Source organism: Natator depressus, chromosome 17 (assembly GCF_965152275.1).
Source record: "Natator depressus isolate rNatDep1 chromosome 17, rNatDep2.hap1, whole genome shotgun sequence".
Lineage (NCBI taxonomy): Eukaryota > Metazoa > Chordata > Testudines > Cheloniidae > Natator > Natator depressus.
In genome coordinates, this window is record NC_134250.1 from 16694174 (window position 1) to 16711611 (window position 17438).

General features: G+C 45.6%; 1 protein-coding gene across 3 annotated transcripts in view; it reads right to left on the reverse strand.

Moving 5' to 3' along the window:
* SPNS2 (SPNS lysolipid transporter 2, sphingosine-1-phosphate) overlaps positions 1–17438 on the reverse strand; it is a 172548-nt gene that overhangs the window by 13356 nt on the left and 141754 nt on the right. The window contains exons 11-12 of one of the 3 annotated variants that reach the window (XR_012642213.1): positions 11155–11318; positions 10455–10535 (exon numbers count right to left, since the gene is read on the reverse strand). Coding sequence is in view for 2 of the 3 variants with exons in the window: in XM_074974557.1 (XP_074830658.1) it covers positions 11151–11318 (168 nt within the window). In the remaining variant the exon portion in view is untranslated. Of the gene's footprint in view, positions 1–10454; positions 10536–11150; positions 11319–17438 lie in introns of those variants that run through there. The other 2 variants (XM_074974558.1, XM_074974557.1) reach the window with 2 other exon arrangements.

A 17438-nucleotide genomic window follows, 5' to 3' on the forward strand; every position in this document is an offset into this window, starting at 1 on the left:
CCTCCACATAAATTACAAGCGCCCGTCTGTACAGCACCGTCATGGAGACTGCACCCAGCTGAAATATCACTGCATGGGGATTCACACCGATCCCCTGGAGGGCTCTGAGTCAGTCAGACCCAGTTAAATCCAACTAGTTTCACCTGATGTTGCTTGTTGCCAAGCTGTCTATTGGGCCCAGGTTCGTTCAGAGGTTCTGCCCAGTATTGAAACAAGTCAGAAAAATCCCTGAATTTCCTTTAAAATTATTTTTTAAAGAGTCCAAGGAGCAACAAAAACCAAATCAGCTGTCTAACTATTGTACAGTGTTCTCTTCAACAGCTCCCCACAGCTGCACGGGGAACAAGCACTGGTCACAGCAACGCATCCTCTTTATGTCAGTTGCCAGGCTCTTCTAGCCAATAGGAAAACGACAGCTCAGAGCCTCTAGCTTAACAATTCAGAGCTTCAGCTGCATGGTTTTTAATCCATCAACGTACACAATGCTTCAAACACCTCCTTTATCTCCTTCCATCCCCCAAGGCAGGAGGGACAGTCCAGTGGTTAGGCTGCCAGGCTGGGACTCAGACAACCCTGGGACTCAGACAGGTTCAACTTTCTGCTCCATCACAGACTCCCTGTATAACCTTGAGCAAATCAGTGTGTCTCTGTGCCTCAATTTCTCCTCTGCACAATGGGATAAAGGGCACTTCTTTATCTCACAGGGTGCTGTGAGTCAACCCCATTCAAAATGGCGAGGACCTCAGAAACTATGGCAATGGGGGCCATATAAGTGCAGTATGTGGCTTCCTGACCAGGACTTGAGAACAACCAGAGCAGAGGGTGCTTCCAGAGAGCCCCTGCCTGGCTTTACACCGAACCCGGTGCACTTTGGGAGTTTGGTCCGTACGGTGTAGATACTCAAGCAGCGCAGAGGAAGGTAATACCATGCAGGGTGGTGTACCTCACTACAGAAGGTCAGTGCTTTGATTTCAAGGGCTCCTGGTGACCTGGTACATTGAATGCAATGCCCATGTAAAACTGCATCCAAGCAAGAATGCAGGGAAGGTGAATGGTGATGATACAGAGACAGGAGCCCAATGATTTGCAGGGGGAGGAGACGGAGAGTTAGTGTACAGCTAAAAATATTCCATCCAGTAACCATGTCCTGATGCAGCACGACAGATTTGTCTAGCCTCTCAGGAGCAGGATCTGTTTGATGCAGCAAAGGTCAATTTGCCAAAGGAAAAGACACTAATGATCTGAGTGCTTAAAAATGTTAATGAACAAGCAGAGCTGGCAGTAGCTTGGTTTGGGGTGGGAATTGTTACTTAATTTAACTCTCCCTACTGCTTACCCAGGAAATTCACCTCTTTGCAGATGTGCAGCCCAAGGGTTAGACATACTTCAGCCCTCCAAAGAGGAAGTGACAGTGGGAGGTCAGTAATACACAGACCTCCTGCTAGCCCTCGGCATGGAGGTGAATTTCACCCTAGGCATTCGATAGCCGATCTCACAAAAGCACAGCCCTTTGGCGAGATGACAGTCTGGTCTGAGCTTCATTCTGGTGATGTCACATGCTCTGCCAGCTGCCCTAAGAAATGAATTGGCTTAAATCCACTATTTCTTCCTATACATCAATGGCTTTATTGAATGGAATCAGTAACCACGTACAGTACTATTTTTTCCTCTTCATTCACCTTTGTCCCTAAAAGCTGCACAGACTTCATTCAAGTTTTCCATCTGCAATATTTAATTCAGGTACTAAGCATATTTACTTAGAGGGAGAAATACAGGCCAACGGTCTATGTTCCTTTGCTACAGAGATCTTGAGAGAGGGATAAGACTGGAATTAGGGGGGAAAATCCATAACTTTCCATTCTATTTTTCAGGCAGCAGCCGAACGGTTTTGAAGATGAATGGTTAACAGCACTCATTAGGTATCAAGGACCTGGAAGGAAATAAACTTCAAAGATAAGCCTGTCACACTCCTTTGGGGCAGCAGGCTAACGTGAACCTTTAGAAAGTGCTATTAAAGCTGAAAATCTCTTTAAATCCTTCAAAACCTGCTGACAAAAGGTTTCTCTGTCATGGACAATTCTACCTTGGTGACAGTACAGCTCCGGTGGAAGCATTCTGGCCTGACAGCCAACCGTTCTAGTGCCAAGCTTGACACCCTGATCAATGAATAGCAGTATTGGAGGGAGGAGGAGGATTTTTGTTTTGAGTGGAGGTGGGGAAGAGGTGTCCTCTGGACGCAACATTAAACTCTGGCTCCCATCTAGCTCTGAAGATAATTTTTGATGCAATTTGGTTAGGAATGTACCTCACCCACGATATTTCTCTTCCATATAGTCCAGAGAGTGCAGGTAAGGACAGCCAGCTAACGTGGTAACATCTGTTGTTACTGTCTGATTTAATAGCATATAGAGAGACCTGAGTGCCTGACTGAATGTACCCCTTCCTTCAGCCTACTGTTAACAGTCTGATCAGGATCTGACTAGGATGTTGGAAATCACTTAAATTGGGCTGAAGCCCAGTGCTTACGGCACTCTTTGATCCAGCACTGGGAGACACAAGGAAACAGCTGTGGCCTCATTTCACTAGTGGGTGCAGTCTGGGTCACCCCTCCAGACATTGTTAGTGGAGACAGCACAGTACCCTATAACCCAGCCTCACAACTCAGTTGAGTCCGCCTTACTGTGCATTTAAAGCCTACTGTCCTGATTCAGAACGGGTGTAAGTGCATGCATCTCCACTGATTTCAGTTATGCCAGGTGTAAATTAGCTGACTATTATTCTCTTGCCTTAATCATAAACATGTAATTCTTTATATGAACAAATGTTACCTTCCTTTGGCAAAGTATTTACGGTCTATGGTGGCATATTCATCCCATGACAGATGACAATGGTAGGCATCAGGAAATGGAACAGCAAGGCTGAGTTTTTCATGATTTGCTCTTCTGGTTCCTTGTGTCAAAAAAGTCCCTGGACTGGAAGGCAGCCTCCTGTTCCATCATATTAACCACCTGCCTGTGATCTGATAAGATTTCATATCTGTGCCAATGCAACATTAGCAAAGAAACTGTCCGAGTACACACTTAAATCATTAGGATCTTCCAACTGGATACAAAATCTGGATTATAAACCCTATGTATGCCAAGAACTGTCCCTCTGCAATGATACTGCAATGTATATAATCTATTGGGAAAGATAAGGATTAACAGCATTTAACAGTTACATAGCTCTTTGCAAACATGAATACTTACAATGCTTGGGAGGCAGGCAAAATGCTGTTTATCCCTATTTTACAGATGGCAGATTTTTATGGAGAACTTTGACTTCCTTAAGGCCAAAGAGGGGAGTTAGTGGCATAGCCAGGATGAGGACTCCAGGGCGTTCCTGGCTTAGTCCTGTGCTCAGACCACTAGGTCTCCCCGTCCTCTCAGTTCAAGCTCAGGAAAATATTCCCTCCCGTCTGCAGCGCATCACACAATTGACTAGGAGCATTCTAGAGAGTATTCGTTTCTCAGCTGCATCAGGTATTCATGTTCCCCTCTCTGCAGGAGAGTACATTTGGATGACTAGTCCTCACATGGAATTGATGGGCTTGGAGAGTCAAAGTCCTGCCTATGTTTAGGATGCAGTTATAACTGCCAGTGCCAGCTGTCCCAGTCTTTCAGGCCTTACTCAAGCAAAGCTCCCGCCGCCTGCTGATTAGCTTGAGTGGCACATTTCAAACGCCACAGGAAATTTACCTCCGTAAGGGCCTCACTACTGGACCCAACGTGTCTGAAACAAAATAATGCCACAGGCAACCAAACCAGGCTTGGATGCCTTCCAAAATAACCTGCAGGAGATCAGGTTGGACACAGCAGTAAAACGCCACGACACTTTTTTGATAGAAGACAGTCTTTTCCCATCTGTACGGTGGAAAAAGCCTGCTGCAGTGAGCTAGTTACTGTTCCCATCTCCCCTAATCCCAAACGGTCATGTTTCTGAATCTATCAGCTTCTTTTGCCATTTTAGAATTGTGGCTGGGTAAACGGTTTAAAGCAATGGGGAGAAAAGAGAAAAGGTGGCTTTTTACACCAAAAATGGCAGAGAATAATAAACCCCCCTTCAACTCCACTCCTGTTTCCCCTGCATTCCAATTCTCCAGCCCTTCCACTCCGTTTGGTGTCCTTTCCCCACCCTCAGCCTTGTGCCTGCTAATCTTGTTCTGCCCCCAGCACACACTCCTTGACTCTCTCCTTCTTTCAAACCTTTCCCCTTCATGCAATCTTCCTTTCCATCAATAATCCTCCAGGATCCTGAATCGTGCCCTGCATCTTCCTCTTTGTTAGTCTTATCTTATTAAGATTGTAAGCTCTCCAGAGTTGGGAGTGTGTCTTATCTAGGTTGGGGAAGCATAGGGAATGTTTATAGTGCCATGGAAGATAAGCTCTATTTTAGAGTGTAAGGCTGGGATTTGCAGTGGAACTCAAAGGAGTAATGTGCTCAGTTTTCACTGAATTCCAGTGGGTTTGGGCTCCTAACTCCAACAGGCTCTTCGGAATATCGCAGCCTGGCTTTATTTGGGAAAGGACGATGCTTGAGATCTGCAAAGCTCACTAGGATTTAGCTACACAAGTTCCATTCTTTTGGGGATTTCAGTCGGACACATTGCTGGTTTGTGGTGATGCCGTGCACTGTTAAACAGCGGTCATATTATTCCTCACAAGCGGCTGTATGCCAATCGTGGATTAACTGACCCTCAAAGATCCCTTTACAGGAGTTGTGTAGGTAAATCACCAAGTCAGCTTTGAAAATATCAATCTACAACTGTGTTTTGTGCAGCACTGCGCACATCACATCCCTCTAAAGCGGGTGTCTAGCTTCCTCATCAAGGAGAATTTTTATGAGTTTGTCTTAAATAGATTTGCAGAAAAAACATTTTCCAATTATGTAAATGGGCACAGCCCACTAACATGTAGTATTAATTAAACACAGTGTACATATCAGCTTAATATTGCATACATCCTCTGTTGCGGGGACTGTGTCCTGCCCATGACAATATCTGACACATCTCTTCTGTCTCTAACTACGTTCCTACATAAAAGAAACTGAAAATAATTGCTGCAATGAAACAATGAAACAAAATAATTGCTGCAATGTGGGAATTTTGAGATGATTTTGTACCTGCCTCCAGAAAAGGCTAAAACAAGTCTAATGTAAAGTAGAAAAGAGAGTCTGAAAATGGATTGTTCTTCTCTTTGCTACAAGAGAGTCCACAGTTTGTAGACTGAACTCATTTAGGAAAATATAAAGATGCATGCTAATCAGGCAGTGTTCTTTTTGTGTCTTGCATCACCTGATCAGTAGTGTAAAAGCAATAGCTTCCTCCGAGTAAGTGTCTGTACTAATCACGTTTAAATGACACATAAATCATTATGGTTACTCATCTGGAGTTTCTGCACTCCATCAAAGGTGTTAAGAGCTGCAGGGATTTTTTTTTTTTTTTTAAATAAAATGTTTAATTTTTCATTGCAAATATTTCAGGGAGGGAAAAACAGAGCCCTTCAGCTGGCCTTATCGTTTATTGAAAACATGAGCTAACGTGAATTATTTACCCTCATGAGTCCCTTTGAAATTGCCTCAGTGTGCTATCTAGTTAAATACCTACACTCTTGTTTAAGCCAGCTGCATCTGGGCAATTCCTTACTCCTGTTCTTGGTTGAATGGGGGATACGTACAACAGCTGCATCCTGCTGCCTGATCTGCATTGTCAAACATCTTGTAAAAACCTGACTGTGCATGTATCATGCAAGATTCAAAGAGGGACTGGCCGATTATATGGATAACAAGAATATCCAGCGTTATAACAGTTAATGCTAAAAAAGCATGGGAAGGGATGTAAGACCTCATGCTTTGGGGCTTACACTGGGAATTAGAAGGAGACCTTCATGAGCAGCAGATTATCCCACAACTGCTTATTGTGGGGTCCTTTCACCTTCCTCTGAAGCATCTGGCACTGGCCACTGCTGGAGATGGAATTCTGGGCTAGATGGACCACAGGTCTGATCCAATTTGGCAATTCCTCTGGTCCTATGTCAAGGAGGAGACAGAGTAGATGGTTCTTCCCACGGGAGGGTCAATCTTTAGATGTATGATAGATCAGCACGAACCATATGAAAAAGACGTCCAGTGAATGCGAAGTGGTTATGAGGGTCTATGTATTGATTGGTGTAAGGCCATGTATTGGCAGGAGCCTGTACCCTAGTATTCCTAGTAATGTGGGAAATGGCCCTTATTCTGTTTGTTATGAAGAGGGTAGATTCTCCCTAATTAAGGAGCACCAACATAATGCATTTCTTCCATGGTGCTCTACGTGCTTCATAGGGGTGGGCAAATATTTATTTTCCAGGGGTTATCTGCTTTACAGACAGGCGAAGGATGTGATTTTCAGAAGTGCTGAGCACGCAACAAAAACTGAAGTCCATGGAGCTGCAGATGCTCGCATGTCAGAAAATCAGGCTTGAACTGACTTCCCCCAAGGTCCCACAGGACGGCAGTGGCAGAGCTAAGAGTGAAATCCCCACCACTAAATTTACACCCAGGTGCTGTATGTACTCAGCTATGCAGTCACAATACTGTACTTGTATACACTGCTGAAAGAATCTCAGACTTCACGTACATTAATTAAGCCGCACCACACCTTTATGACTTAGGTAGGGATATTTTAGGAGGATCAGTCCACCCACAAATAACCTGCAGCCATCCCCAGAGAGCAACACAACAGTTGTTTAACAGTGCACCATGACACCGCAAAACAGGAAATGACATCTTATTCATTCAAGTGCAACAACAGGAGAAATTTCAGGTGAACAATGTACTGACCCAAGTCTGAATGTGACCAAGGCCCAAAACTAATACTCCTGTTCTTTCAAAAAGGATTGAGAGAATTTTAATTACTATAGGTAGCTAAGACTCTGTAGACATCCCTCTCTCTCTGATCACTTTTTCTTGTTGGGCGGGGGAGGATTGGGGGTTATATTTTATGTATATATGAAAACACACCAAAAGTAATTAAGTTACATTATGGACTAAATGATGTCCAGATTGTTCTCTTGTGTCATTCCTAAATTTACTGAAAACCTCTTGCAGCTAGTATATTTCCAAGGCCCTGTTATGTATGTGAAAGACCCAGTATTTGAGAACAATCTCATCTGAAAGGAGAAGATTCATTGTATTGCTCTTATCATGAGATTTTTCTGATTCGTCTTTACAGTGTGTGTGGAGGGGAAGCTTTATCTACTGGATTTAACATGCTAAAAAAAGTAATTCACAAAGTAGGCCAGGAGCTGCCGTGGTGACACAAGGAGCATAAAGACACTGCGAGGGAGTGACAGGTTTCATCTTTTACATTCTCTCTTCTGAAAAGGAAGTGTGGCAGAAACTGCAGTGCAGCTTCTCAAAAGGGGTCACAGGGGGTAGCTCTATTTACAGCTTGTGCTGCCTGGATGAGGAAATTTTTCCTAAGCAAATACCCAAGCACAAGCCATAAACCTTGAACTGTCTTTTAGCCTGGCAATTAGAGATAGGACAGATCCATCTCTCCCTTCTCCCTCAGCAGAAGAGGACTCCAGGCCACAGAATTACACCTCTTGGCCCCCATATTTATTCATTAGTCAGGGCTGTGACCTCCAGCCTTTGTAACCTGACCCTACCTGTGATGAATGGGTTTAATCTCAGGCGTGACACTGGGGCTTTCAATTCCTGCAGGTTAATCAATTTCACTTGGCAGGGCACGTTTGGGAGTCCCGATGACTGATCGGTGGGATCCTTGGTAGAGGAGAACACGGATTCCTGAAAGAGCAGCGCTCTGTGCCCAGCCTATAATGGGTGCGTGGAAGTGGGGATTGGCCAGGCAAGGAAACTATTCTAGCTGAAGATGCATAATGCCATGTACAGACTGCCTGTTTCCACCACCCAGGAAGCACGTATACAGCTGGCAGCTGGAGATCCTAATCCCAAGGTGCTCAGACTTCTTCTTATCACTGCTATGTGTTCAGCCACTCCCAAGCCCTGCTCCTCCCACCCCCACCTCAAATGCACCTGTTCCAATGGGATCTGCCAGAGGATCTATGCTGCTGAGCAAATCAGGAACAGGCTGACAACACAGACAGCATGCCCACCGCAGATAGCGAGCGGGAGGAGGGAAGAGGCGTTGTGGCTTGGTGGTGGCTCAGAGGATCAGAACTCAAAGGTTACTAATACTTATTAAAAATACAGTAGTATTCCTCAGTAATGGTCCAAAACATTGCAGTAAGCAACACCGTCCTGGAGCATGACTGTAGGACAGCAGGGTATTTTTAACAAGGGAATAACTGTTAATGGGCATATTGAAAACCCAGCTGACGGAAAAGCAGAGAATTTACTTCGCCAGCCATGATTTATAGTAACTGTTCTATCTGTATTCTATCTGAGCCACTCAGCAATTGCACATGACAGAGCGCTAGCTAAATATCAGTAATACACAACCAGATGCGAGTCAGACAGAATGGAAAGGGGAAGGATGCTGAAGGGGAGACAGAAGTAAAAATAGGTTGGAGGTCTGTGTTTGTTGCTTTGATAAATGGAATGACTAAGGGGAAGGAAACTGGGTGGTTCTGGACGTGAGCAGAATACGGGAGGGCTCTGCTCAGGGTGGAGAGAACCATCTAGATATGAGCGATTTATATTTATTGCCGGGGAAATGAATGCTTGGGGGCTCCTGTCCCTTAGGATTTGGTTTGCATATATCAAGTCACCTCAGCCAATGGCTCTTGCATGCTGCAGGGCTGCGCTGTAAAAGGATCGGGTAAAATATGCCACTGCACACTGGCACCGAGACGAGGTCAGCTAACAGCATGGGCATTTTCAATATAAGCTGAGAAGCACCCTCCTTTTTTGGACCAAATAAGGGCTCTTCCGGAACCATAACACTAGCCAGACACTGCAGAGAATTCACCAGCCACCAAGGGGTCTGGACTGGGCTGGTGCTTCAGAGTTGCCATTGCCTGAAAGCTGTTTCTCCCACACTCTAATCCTCTAATGCAGGTGCTAGTTATTCACGTGCACAGCTGAGGATGAAGGATCATACTGAACTAAGTGCAGAGAAGGTTGCTCAGCACTACTGGCTGCTCTCACAACAGAGATGGGGTCCACAAGCAAAGATTCACACTGCTGCCAACCCCCCTGAAGAATGAGATTTCTTTAAACTCATAACATGGCAATGTTACATGTTATTATTAAATCCAGTTATCACCCTGGACTCTCCGGCAACGAAAGCCAGCTTGAGTTCCTATTGCTGTATTAGAAGCATCCGTTCACCTCACTGCATCCCCCCGACGATTACCACGTTGATTCACGGCTAGGCACCATCTGCTTTACGACTCTAACAGAGTCAGGAGACAGGGTAACATACCGCTAAAAGCGGCAGTGCGGGGTGGACAAAATCACGCCCCCAAAGCCAGGTTAAAGTCTCTGACTGTGCAAGGCTGTAATTCAATTACAAGGGACATGACAGGGTCCTGTCCAGGCTACCCCTTGCATATTGGTTAGAAGACAACTTGTAAACAGGTCCCTTCCCACAATTATTGGCGACGCATGAAAAAAAGGTCTGAGGGCGAAGAAGCAGAGACCTTTGCTTAATGTGACATCTTGGCTCTCTGCCACCCTGTCTTCTCTCTCCACCCATCAGCTGGCTCTTTCATTCACTTGCTGCGTCTTGACGTAACCCAGATTGTGAGCTTTTGGGGGCCTTTTGACTGCGTGTCCGTACAGCGCCTAGCCAAAAGGCCCATGATCCCCAGGGACTAATAAAAAGGAATGGCAGAACCACAGAGATCCAGCTAGCCTTGTGCACAACCCAGACCCCGTTATCAACTGCCTTGTGAGCCAGAAAGTGCTTCTAGCTATTCACATGTATTCACAAAGCGAGGTACTCCCAGCACTTCACTCTGCTCTTAGATTTCTCATATGTGATAATGCTGGGACACAGGGCTTTTTTAAACTAGAACAGGGTTTTTCCTCCCTCCCCTGGGCCTGGCTTGCAGACAGACACACGTTTGGCCCTGTTACGGCTCTGGACCTCTCTGCATTGAGGAGATTTGAACTGGTGTAACAACAGCAGTGTTACTACACCGGCACGAGCCCCAAATGCAGATGTGCTGCGCTGGAGCTGGCACCGGGGCAGCAGCATCCTGAACCCTCTCGAGGTCGGCTGCATTCGGGCAACGTATCTACATCAATGTAGCTGCACCACTGCAAGTTTCCTTAATGCAGATGGGGCCTCTCTCAGAGCGAATAACGTCACCTCCTTCTTAACAAGCAGCAGCAACACAAAGGCTACTCTCAAGCAAACACCGGCCCAGGACTGCCAGTATTCTCAACGTGAACATAATACACAGACAGTCATAGTTTTGTGCAAGGATTACGAGAAAAAGACTAACCCAAAAACTGTGTGTCATGTGGAAGCGTCTTCTGAGTTACTGTAGTTGCCAACAGTGAAGTGATCTGAATCGGTTTCCTTACTGAAAAACACGTAGCTTTTTTTTATCAGCTGTAATTAGGAACCAGGAAAGACTATCTTTCACATAACAACTCGGGACTTAATATATGTATTATCTCCCCTCTGCCCCACGCACACAGACACAATGTTTTTAATTTTCTCAATTGTTCCTTTTGACTATTTCACATACCGAGTAGTGCGAAGGTGGCCCAATTGTGTAACCATGAGCTAAAAGTTAACCACTGAGATCTACAATGTGGCTCACGTTCATCCTCTGCTTTAATGTGGAGAGCTGGCCCTGGGAGAGTACAGTTCCCAGAATGCAATGCTCCATCTTAATCCAAATGGACAGGATTCTAGTGCCCCCTGGACACACCCACGCAATAAAAGATCAAAAGGAGGCTGCAGTCTAAAATCAGATGCTAGCTCCAGGGTGTTGCAGCCCATGGTTGAGAACCCCTGGAAGCAGAAATTTAAAAGGATTCAAAACCAGCATAACTAATTCCCAGTGCCTCTTGCGGCATCATGTGCTCTGCTGCATCCTTTACCTGGAAGGGCTTGGTGAAACACTCCAAACCTAACTGTGGTATGAGATAACATGCTCCCCTCCCTCCCCCATTCCTGGTTGCCTGGCTACTCACTGTTGTTCAGCTTTGGTGCGGTCATTTAGAAAGAAGAGGGCCGTGGCCAGGAAAAACATCCCTCCGAGGACGACGACAAACGGGCAGAGCATGAGTGCGTAGCCCAGGCTGAGGAACTCCCAGATCGGGGACTCCTTTGTGCTTTGTCGTATCAGGTCTGAGATCTACGAAAGAGGGGCAAAAAAACCCAACAACAACATTACTCACAACTCCAGGCACGGCGTGATGCAGAAAGTGATTTATCATCGTTCTAGGCAAGGGAACATATTTCCTTAAACAACTACCTGCTGAACATGTGGGCTTGGAAGTTCTGTTTGTTAAGTATCTTGTGTCCTCTGTGTGCTTTAAGACACCTCCTCTGTACACACCATTATTCTCTGTTCTGGAGTCCTCAGGACATTTGCAGAGAGAGGTGTGTTAAGAGCTCTCTTTTCCTTATCTCTCTTGGCCTGCCTCCTTATTATTCCCACGATCCTTCCCCACCCCGCTTTGGCATCTGAATGAGTGAACAGCTAACCTATGTGTAACCAAGGCTGTTAGTGAGTCTGCAATGCAACATGGGGAAGTATGACCGTGCAGTGATTCCTGGTTATACCTACCTATTATCTGTCCTCCAGCAGCAGATACATCGAATTCCATGCAACTTAACTCTATGTGTGTGTGTCAGGGGGTGGGCTTTCAGACAATGTCAAAGCTATGGTCCTATCAGCTTTTCATGGACATTGTGCACTCTTCTGAGAATAGGGACCCCTGTCCTCTCCCGTTCGTTATTTTGTGTGCCCATTATTTGTCTTGCAGTAGTGCCTAGGGAGACATGGAAAAAGGACGCACTGTGCTAGGTGCTGCACAAACGCTGAACAAAGAGCCTTGCCCCAAAACAGCTTCTAGGCTAAGCAGCTGGCTTATTCTACCAAAGTGGCGGCATGACTTCAGTGTAGGAGAGGGAGAGCCTGGAGCACTGGCCCTGGTGCAAGATCTCAGGCCTGAATGAGAGGCTGCAAACCAAAGTCAGGCCATGTATTAAAGCAGATAAGCATCCGGTACATGAACTTGGCAAAGTTGTTGCTAGTTGACTAGGTACTAGATATGTACGTAAATATATTCCAGCTAGTACAGATACATCCCAATCTAGTACAAGATAGGTTGGTTTGACAAAATAATGAATAGGGATGTTTTGTCCGAGATATCAGGAACAAGGGAAGGTAAACAGCTGTCATGAAACATGTAAAGTGGTATGTAAGATATTTATCCCAGTTGTTTGTCCCAGTCTATAAATGTTGGGGTATCTCGCCTTAACCCTTTGTGTGGCCTAGGGGACAGTAGACATTTCTGCTGCTGACTGAAACATTCCTTGCCACTGGACACTCATTTGTTAGTGTACCTGTAACCACGGAGCCAGGGCACTAGGACTATGCCTTGGGGGCAATAAACCTGGCTGAGCACCTTTGTCACCAAACCATGCCTAGGGTCTTTTTTTGTGAGTAACATAGATGTCGGCTGAATTAGCAGGCTGCCTTAGTACTGATAACACTGGAGCTCCAAGGACAGAAGCACCGAGCAGTGTTACTGAGGCAACGACATTCTAGCCTTCAACACTTAACAACATTCAGCGATGAAACGGCATAATTATATGACAGTGTGCGTGCATCTGGGGTGACAGAAATACAACGTAGAGTGGCATTATTTATTCCAATCTTCTGGAAAGTTTGGTTGCTAAAATGTAGTTTTAGGTAAATTATTTCTATAGGCAAAACATCAATCATCTCTTAGCATTAGCTGGTCAATGATCTAGTAAACAAATCAGCTTCCAATATGACAAGAGCTGTAACAATGATAATCCGCTGGAAACGGGTATTTAAATCTAGTGCCCATTCAATCTGTGGCTTGCTTTTTTTTTTTTTTTTTTTGCTGATACTGCATTAGTGCCAAATACAGCAAGGTTTTTGTCCTGCAGACTCCTGCTGAAGCCTGCACTGAGACCCACCAGACTCTTTCCAAACTATCTGAACATATACAAATCTTTAAAAAACCAACATTTCAATTCCAGGAATGGACAAAGGCTGTGCAAGGAGAATTCCCTCCTCCCTCTTCCCCCAAAAAACTAGCTTCACCTCATGAAGCAAGTTCCTCTGTGACAAGAGCAGCTGGCTCAAAGCACAAACCAACAGCAATAAGTGACATTTAAGTTTGAAATTTAAAGACATCGACTAATTCGAGTGGGAGAAAATCCTGTACCCAGAGGGAATCCCCAGCTCGCAGTCCTGAAGCTGGAAGTACCGAGGCAGCAGGTAAGAGCCATTATAAGAGGCACCTCTGCAGCTGAGAGAATTGAAAACAAAAGGTCATAGAAATATGGGACATATCGGGACTTCATTGAAACTGTAGCACAAAGCGCTCTAAAGGTCTTGTGGTTAGACACCCTCTATATGAATGGAGCAGCAGCACTGGTCTCAATGTCTTACTATTCCTACCAGCATGCAGATTGGGGTCTACTATGGAGAAGCACATGTCAAGAAATATACAGAGGGGCATGTGGCCAGATGCTGACAATGAAACCTGTCTCAGCTTAGAACAGCAAGAGGAACATCTTTAAGGAGGGAGCTACCAGAAGTATACGGGGAATGTTTCAGTAACTAGTATCCAAGCCATCCCAGAAGTGGAAAGGGATTTCTCCCTAGGAGTGGAAATCTGCCCCCTGGCCACAGGTGAAAAAACTGCACTCACAAAGAGGATTTAAATTCAAAATCTAAGGATATGTCTACAGTACAGCGGCACAAATGCAGCGGTCCAGCTGTACCACTGTAGCACCATCGTGCAGATGCTTGCTACACCGACAGGAGGAGTTCATCAATTGATGCAGTTAATCCACCTCTCCAAGAGGCAGTAGCTAGGTTAATAGAAGAATTATTCCATCGACCTAGCGATGTCTAGTGGGGGTTAGGTCAACCTAACTACATCGTACAGGGTGCAAAATTTTTCACAGCTCTGAGCAATGTCACTAGGTCAGCCTAAGTTTTAAATGTAGCCCAGGCCTAAGCTTCTTTAGCCAAACTCCTGTCCCCCATTCCTTGCCCTAGAAAGGAGGAGATTTAAGTGTCTGGGATGTAGCAGAGGGAGGTTTTGCTGTCCTCTACAGGAGAGCTTTGTTTCAGCTGATCAATGCTTAATTTGCAGATAGGAAATCAGAAGAATTGTCATATGGGAGGTTATTGTAAAGACTGGTTTTAGACTGAAAAGCAAATACAGTGGCTGTGCAGCATTTTTAAAAACATAACTACAAGACAAGAATGTGAAGAGCATAAATGCGCAGGAAATTAGCAGACCATACAGTGCAGCCTGTGTGCAGACATGCCAAACCTGTGGGAAAAAAACGCAGAAACTGGGCTTGTTTTTTACTTAATTGGTTTGTGAGTTGCTTGTTGGCTAGTTTTGGCTTGTAGCTTGTTGCTTCTTTTTTTTTTGTTCGGCTCCCAGCAAGCAGGGGCAAGGGCGGGAGAGAGTCAGGGGTGCACAGCGGGCCCACCACAGTTCCAAGTTGTACGACAGGGGTATCTAGTTACATAGGGTGTTGGGGTTCTTAGGAATTGGCTTGTTTTGGCCTTGTTTTGAAATGGGACTAGCTTGATTTCTGGTTTATTGTGAAAGTCGGGGTGCATATTTACCACATGGAAGTTGGCAACTGTGCCTGTGTGTGGCCAGGAGACAGGGACCTCAATTTGTAGCTATTATTCCCTGGCATGCCCAACTGTCATCAAAGCAGCATCTCAATGTGTAATAGCAACAATTCTTGCTTTGCACTTCAGAAGCACCTTTCACCTAAAAATCTCAAAGCCCTTTTCCACGGTGGCTGGTATTATCCTCCACAGGGTCAGGTGGCTTGTCCAAGTCACATGACAAATCAGCAGCGCCGAGAGGATTAGAACCTGGACTTCACCTCCCATGTGCATTTGCTAACCACTAGACATTGCCAGATGACATGACATTCCAGGCTACATGGAGCTTGTTACACTGAAATAGTCTAACACAAATACCAAGGTGGCCTCCGCACACCTGTTCCTCTCTTACTGACCCACCACCACGTCAACACCTGCCTTTCACCACTCTTGGTGCGAGAACTAAGCCAACCCCATGCATTCTGCGGCTATGCATTGTTCAATCCAGTACCATCTGGATACCAGGGAGTAGCTGAACTGCCTGCAGAACTTCTGCAGAAAAAAAAGCAGAATTCCTGCACAAGTGGCATGAGGCTGGGAATAAAGGGTTTGAGCCTCAGTGGGGCTGAACACCCACAGCTCCCTAGCAGCCAGTGGTCGATGCAGAGTATTCATCCTATCTCTGGAGCAAGCAATGCCAAATCCATGAGACCAGTCAAATGACGACTAACGTGAAGGATCTAACTCCTTACAGGCTGTTACAGCTCAGACCGTTTGATTTTATGGGCAGAAAAAAAGGGGGCAACCCAAATGGGACCAGTGGGCAAGCAGTGTCCCCAAAGCTTACGTAGAGAGCAAGGCCCCTGAGTGCAGCTGGGCCAGAGAATTCATGAACTTGATATTATTGCACCAAAAAGATGACCGTGTATAAAACAGATCCCAGCACGAATCCTGCTAGATGGATCCATTGGGGCCAGCCCTGCTTTAATCCTTATACCCACGTTCATCTGTCTGCACAGACTCAGGGGGAAGGTTCCTAGCAGTAGAAAGCCCATTGTGGGGGAGGTGGCCGGTAGGGGGACCCAGCACAACCATGGGGGCCGGTAGGGGGACCCAGCACAGCCCAAAATGTGGGTACGGCTGGCTGGAAAAGAAGCACACCCAAGAGATCCCCTGGCGCAAGTCTAGTCACCATCCCAGAGTGGAATCCCTGAAAGAGGGCGAGATGGGGCAAAATCCCCCCACGGAAACACAGGGTCTCCGGCGTGTGCAGAGAGCTCTAATGTACACCTCTCTGCACCACCAGGGGAGAATCTATCCCTGTGGCCAAGGGAAAGTTACATCTCAAGCCACAATACAGTGATTCCCCCAAGCAGACAGGCATCAAATAAACACCACCATTTTGCAAGGGCAAAGTGAACTTTACTGCACATTTGATGTTATAATTGTCTCTACCCAGTACTTTCCAACCCGTCACCTCTTTTACCAGCAGCAGAGTGGCCCTTAGGAATACATGATAGGATGGCAAGACCAAAGAAAATCAGAAAAATTCCTTCTGATCTGATCTTTAAGAACAAAGCACCCATTACCGATCAGTACAAGCTAATGGCAAATACATCAGCCCTCAATAGGAAATGGCATACAGGAAGTAGCATCCGATCCATCATTATAAGCAGAAATCACTAGAAACTCAATTCCACTCTGCTAGCAAGAAAACCCACAACATGCACTGTCCTTCCGACACTCCCTGGAAGGTGTCCTAGTGCAGTGGAGGTTTCAAAGCTTCTGCAGACTGTGGGGCACATCTTAACAGAGAAATTGTCTGGCAAACGTCTCCCCTCCACTCATAAGCTTACGACCTCTCTCTCGTCGTGACAGCAATGGCTCACACAGAGAAGTCGTATTGGGAAGGCACGCCACGCATTTTTAGCTGTTTGAGCATGGTAAGTGTTCGGTCCTTTTTGGATTCAAGTTCATCTCACGCTGTACTTCTGCTCTTCATTTCACCTTCTCCCCTCCCATCAGTTCCGGTGCTTTCCGATGGAAACAAGGATGCCAGCCAGCACCAGGTGAGCAGCCAGCTCTCTGCAGATCACTAGCAAGTGCTCTGGAGAGCACAATTTGGAAACTACTGCATTACTCCTCTCAGGTCTGGGCTACTCCTAAAAAGTAGGTCAACCTAGCAACATCACTCACGAGAGTTGAAAATTCACACTCCGGAGAAACATAGTTAAGCTGACCTAAGTCTCTTGTTTGTTAATGGCTGTCTTCACTGCAAAATAAAGGTGTGTTTGTACATCAAGACAGCAATCCTGGGGGAGACAAAGCACTGTAGTTTTTACTTTCATGTAGCTAGTAAAGGCAAACCTCAGGTGTAAAGTGTTAATTCTGAGATAAGAACTGGCTGTGCTTTGGCTCTACTAAGATTTTACATAAGGGTGGGTCTAGTTGAGAAGTTATTCTGGAATAATTCCTGATTAACCCTATATGTGGGAATGTTCCTATTCTGGAATAAAGCTGTTTTATTCCCACTTAGTTTTATGCAGTGGATTAAGCTAAATTTGAAAGAGGGCACTTTTAGGGCTTTTCTACACTGGGAAGTTAATTCAGATTAAGATAGGGTATGAATTT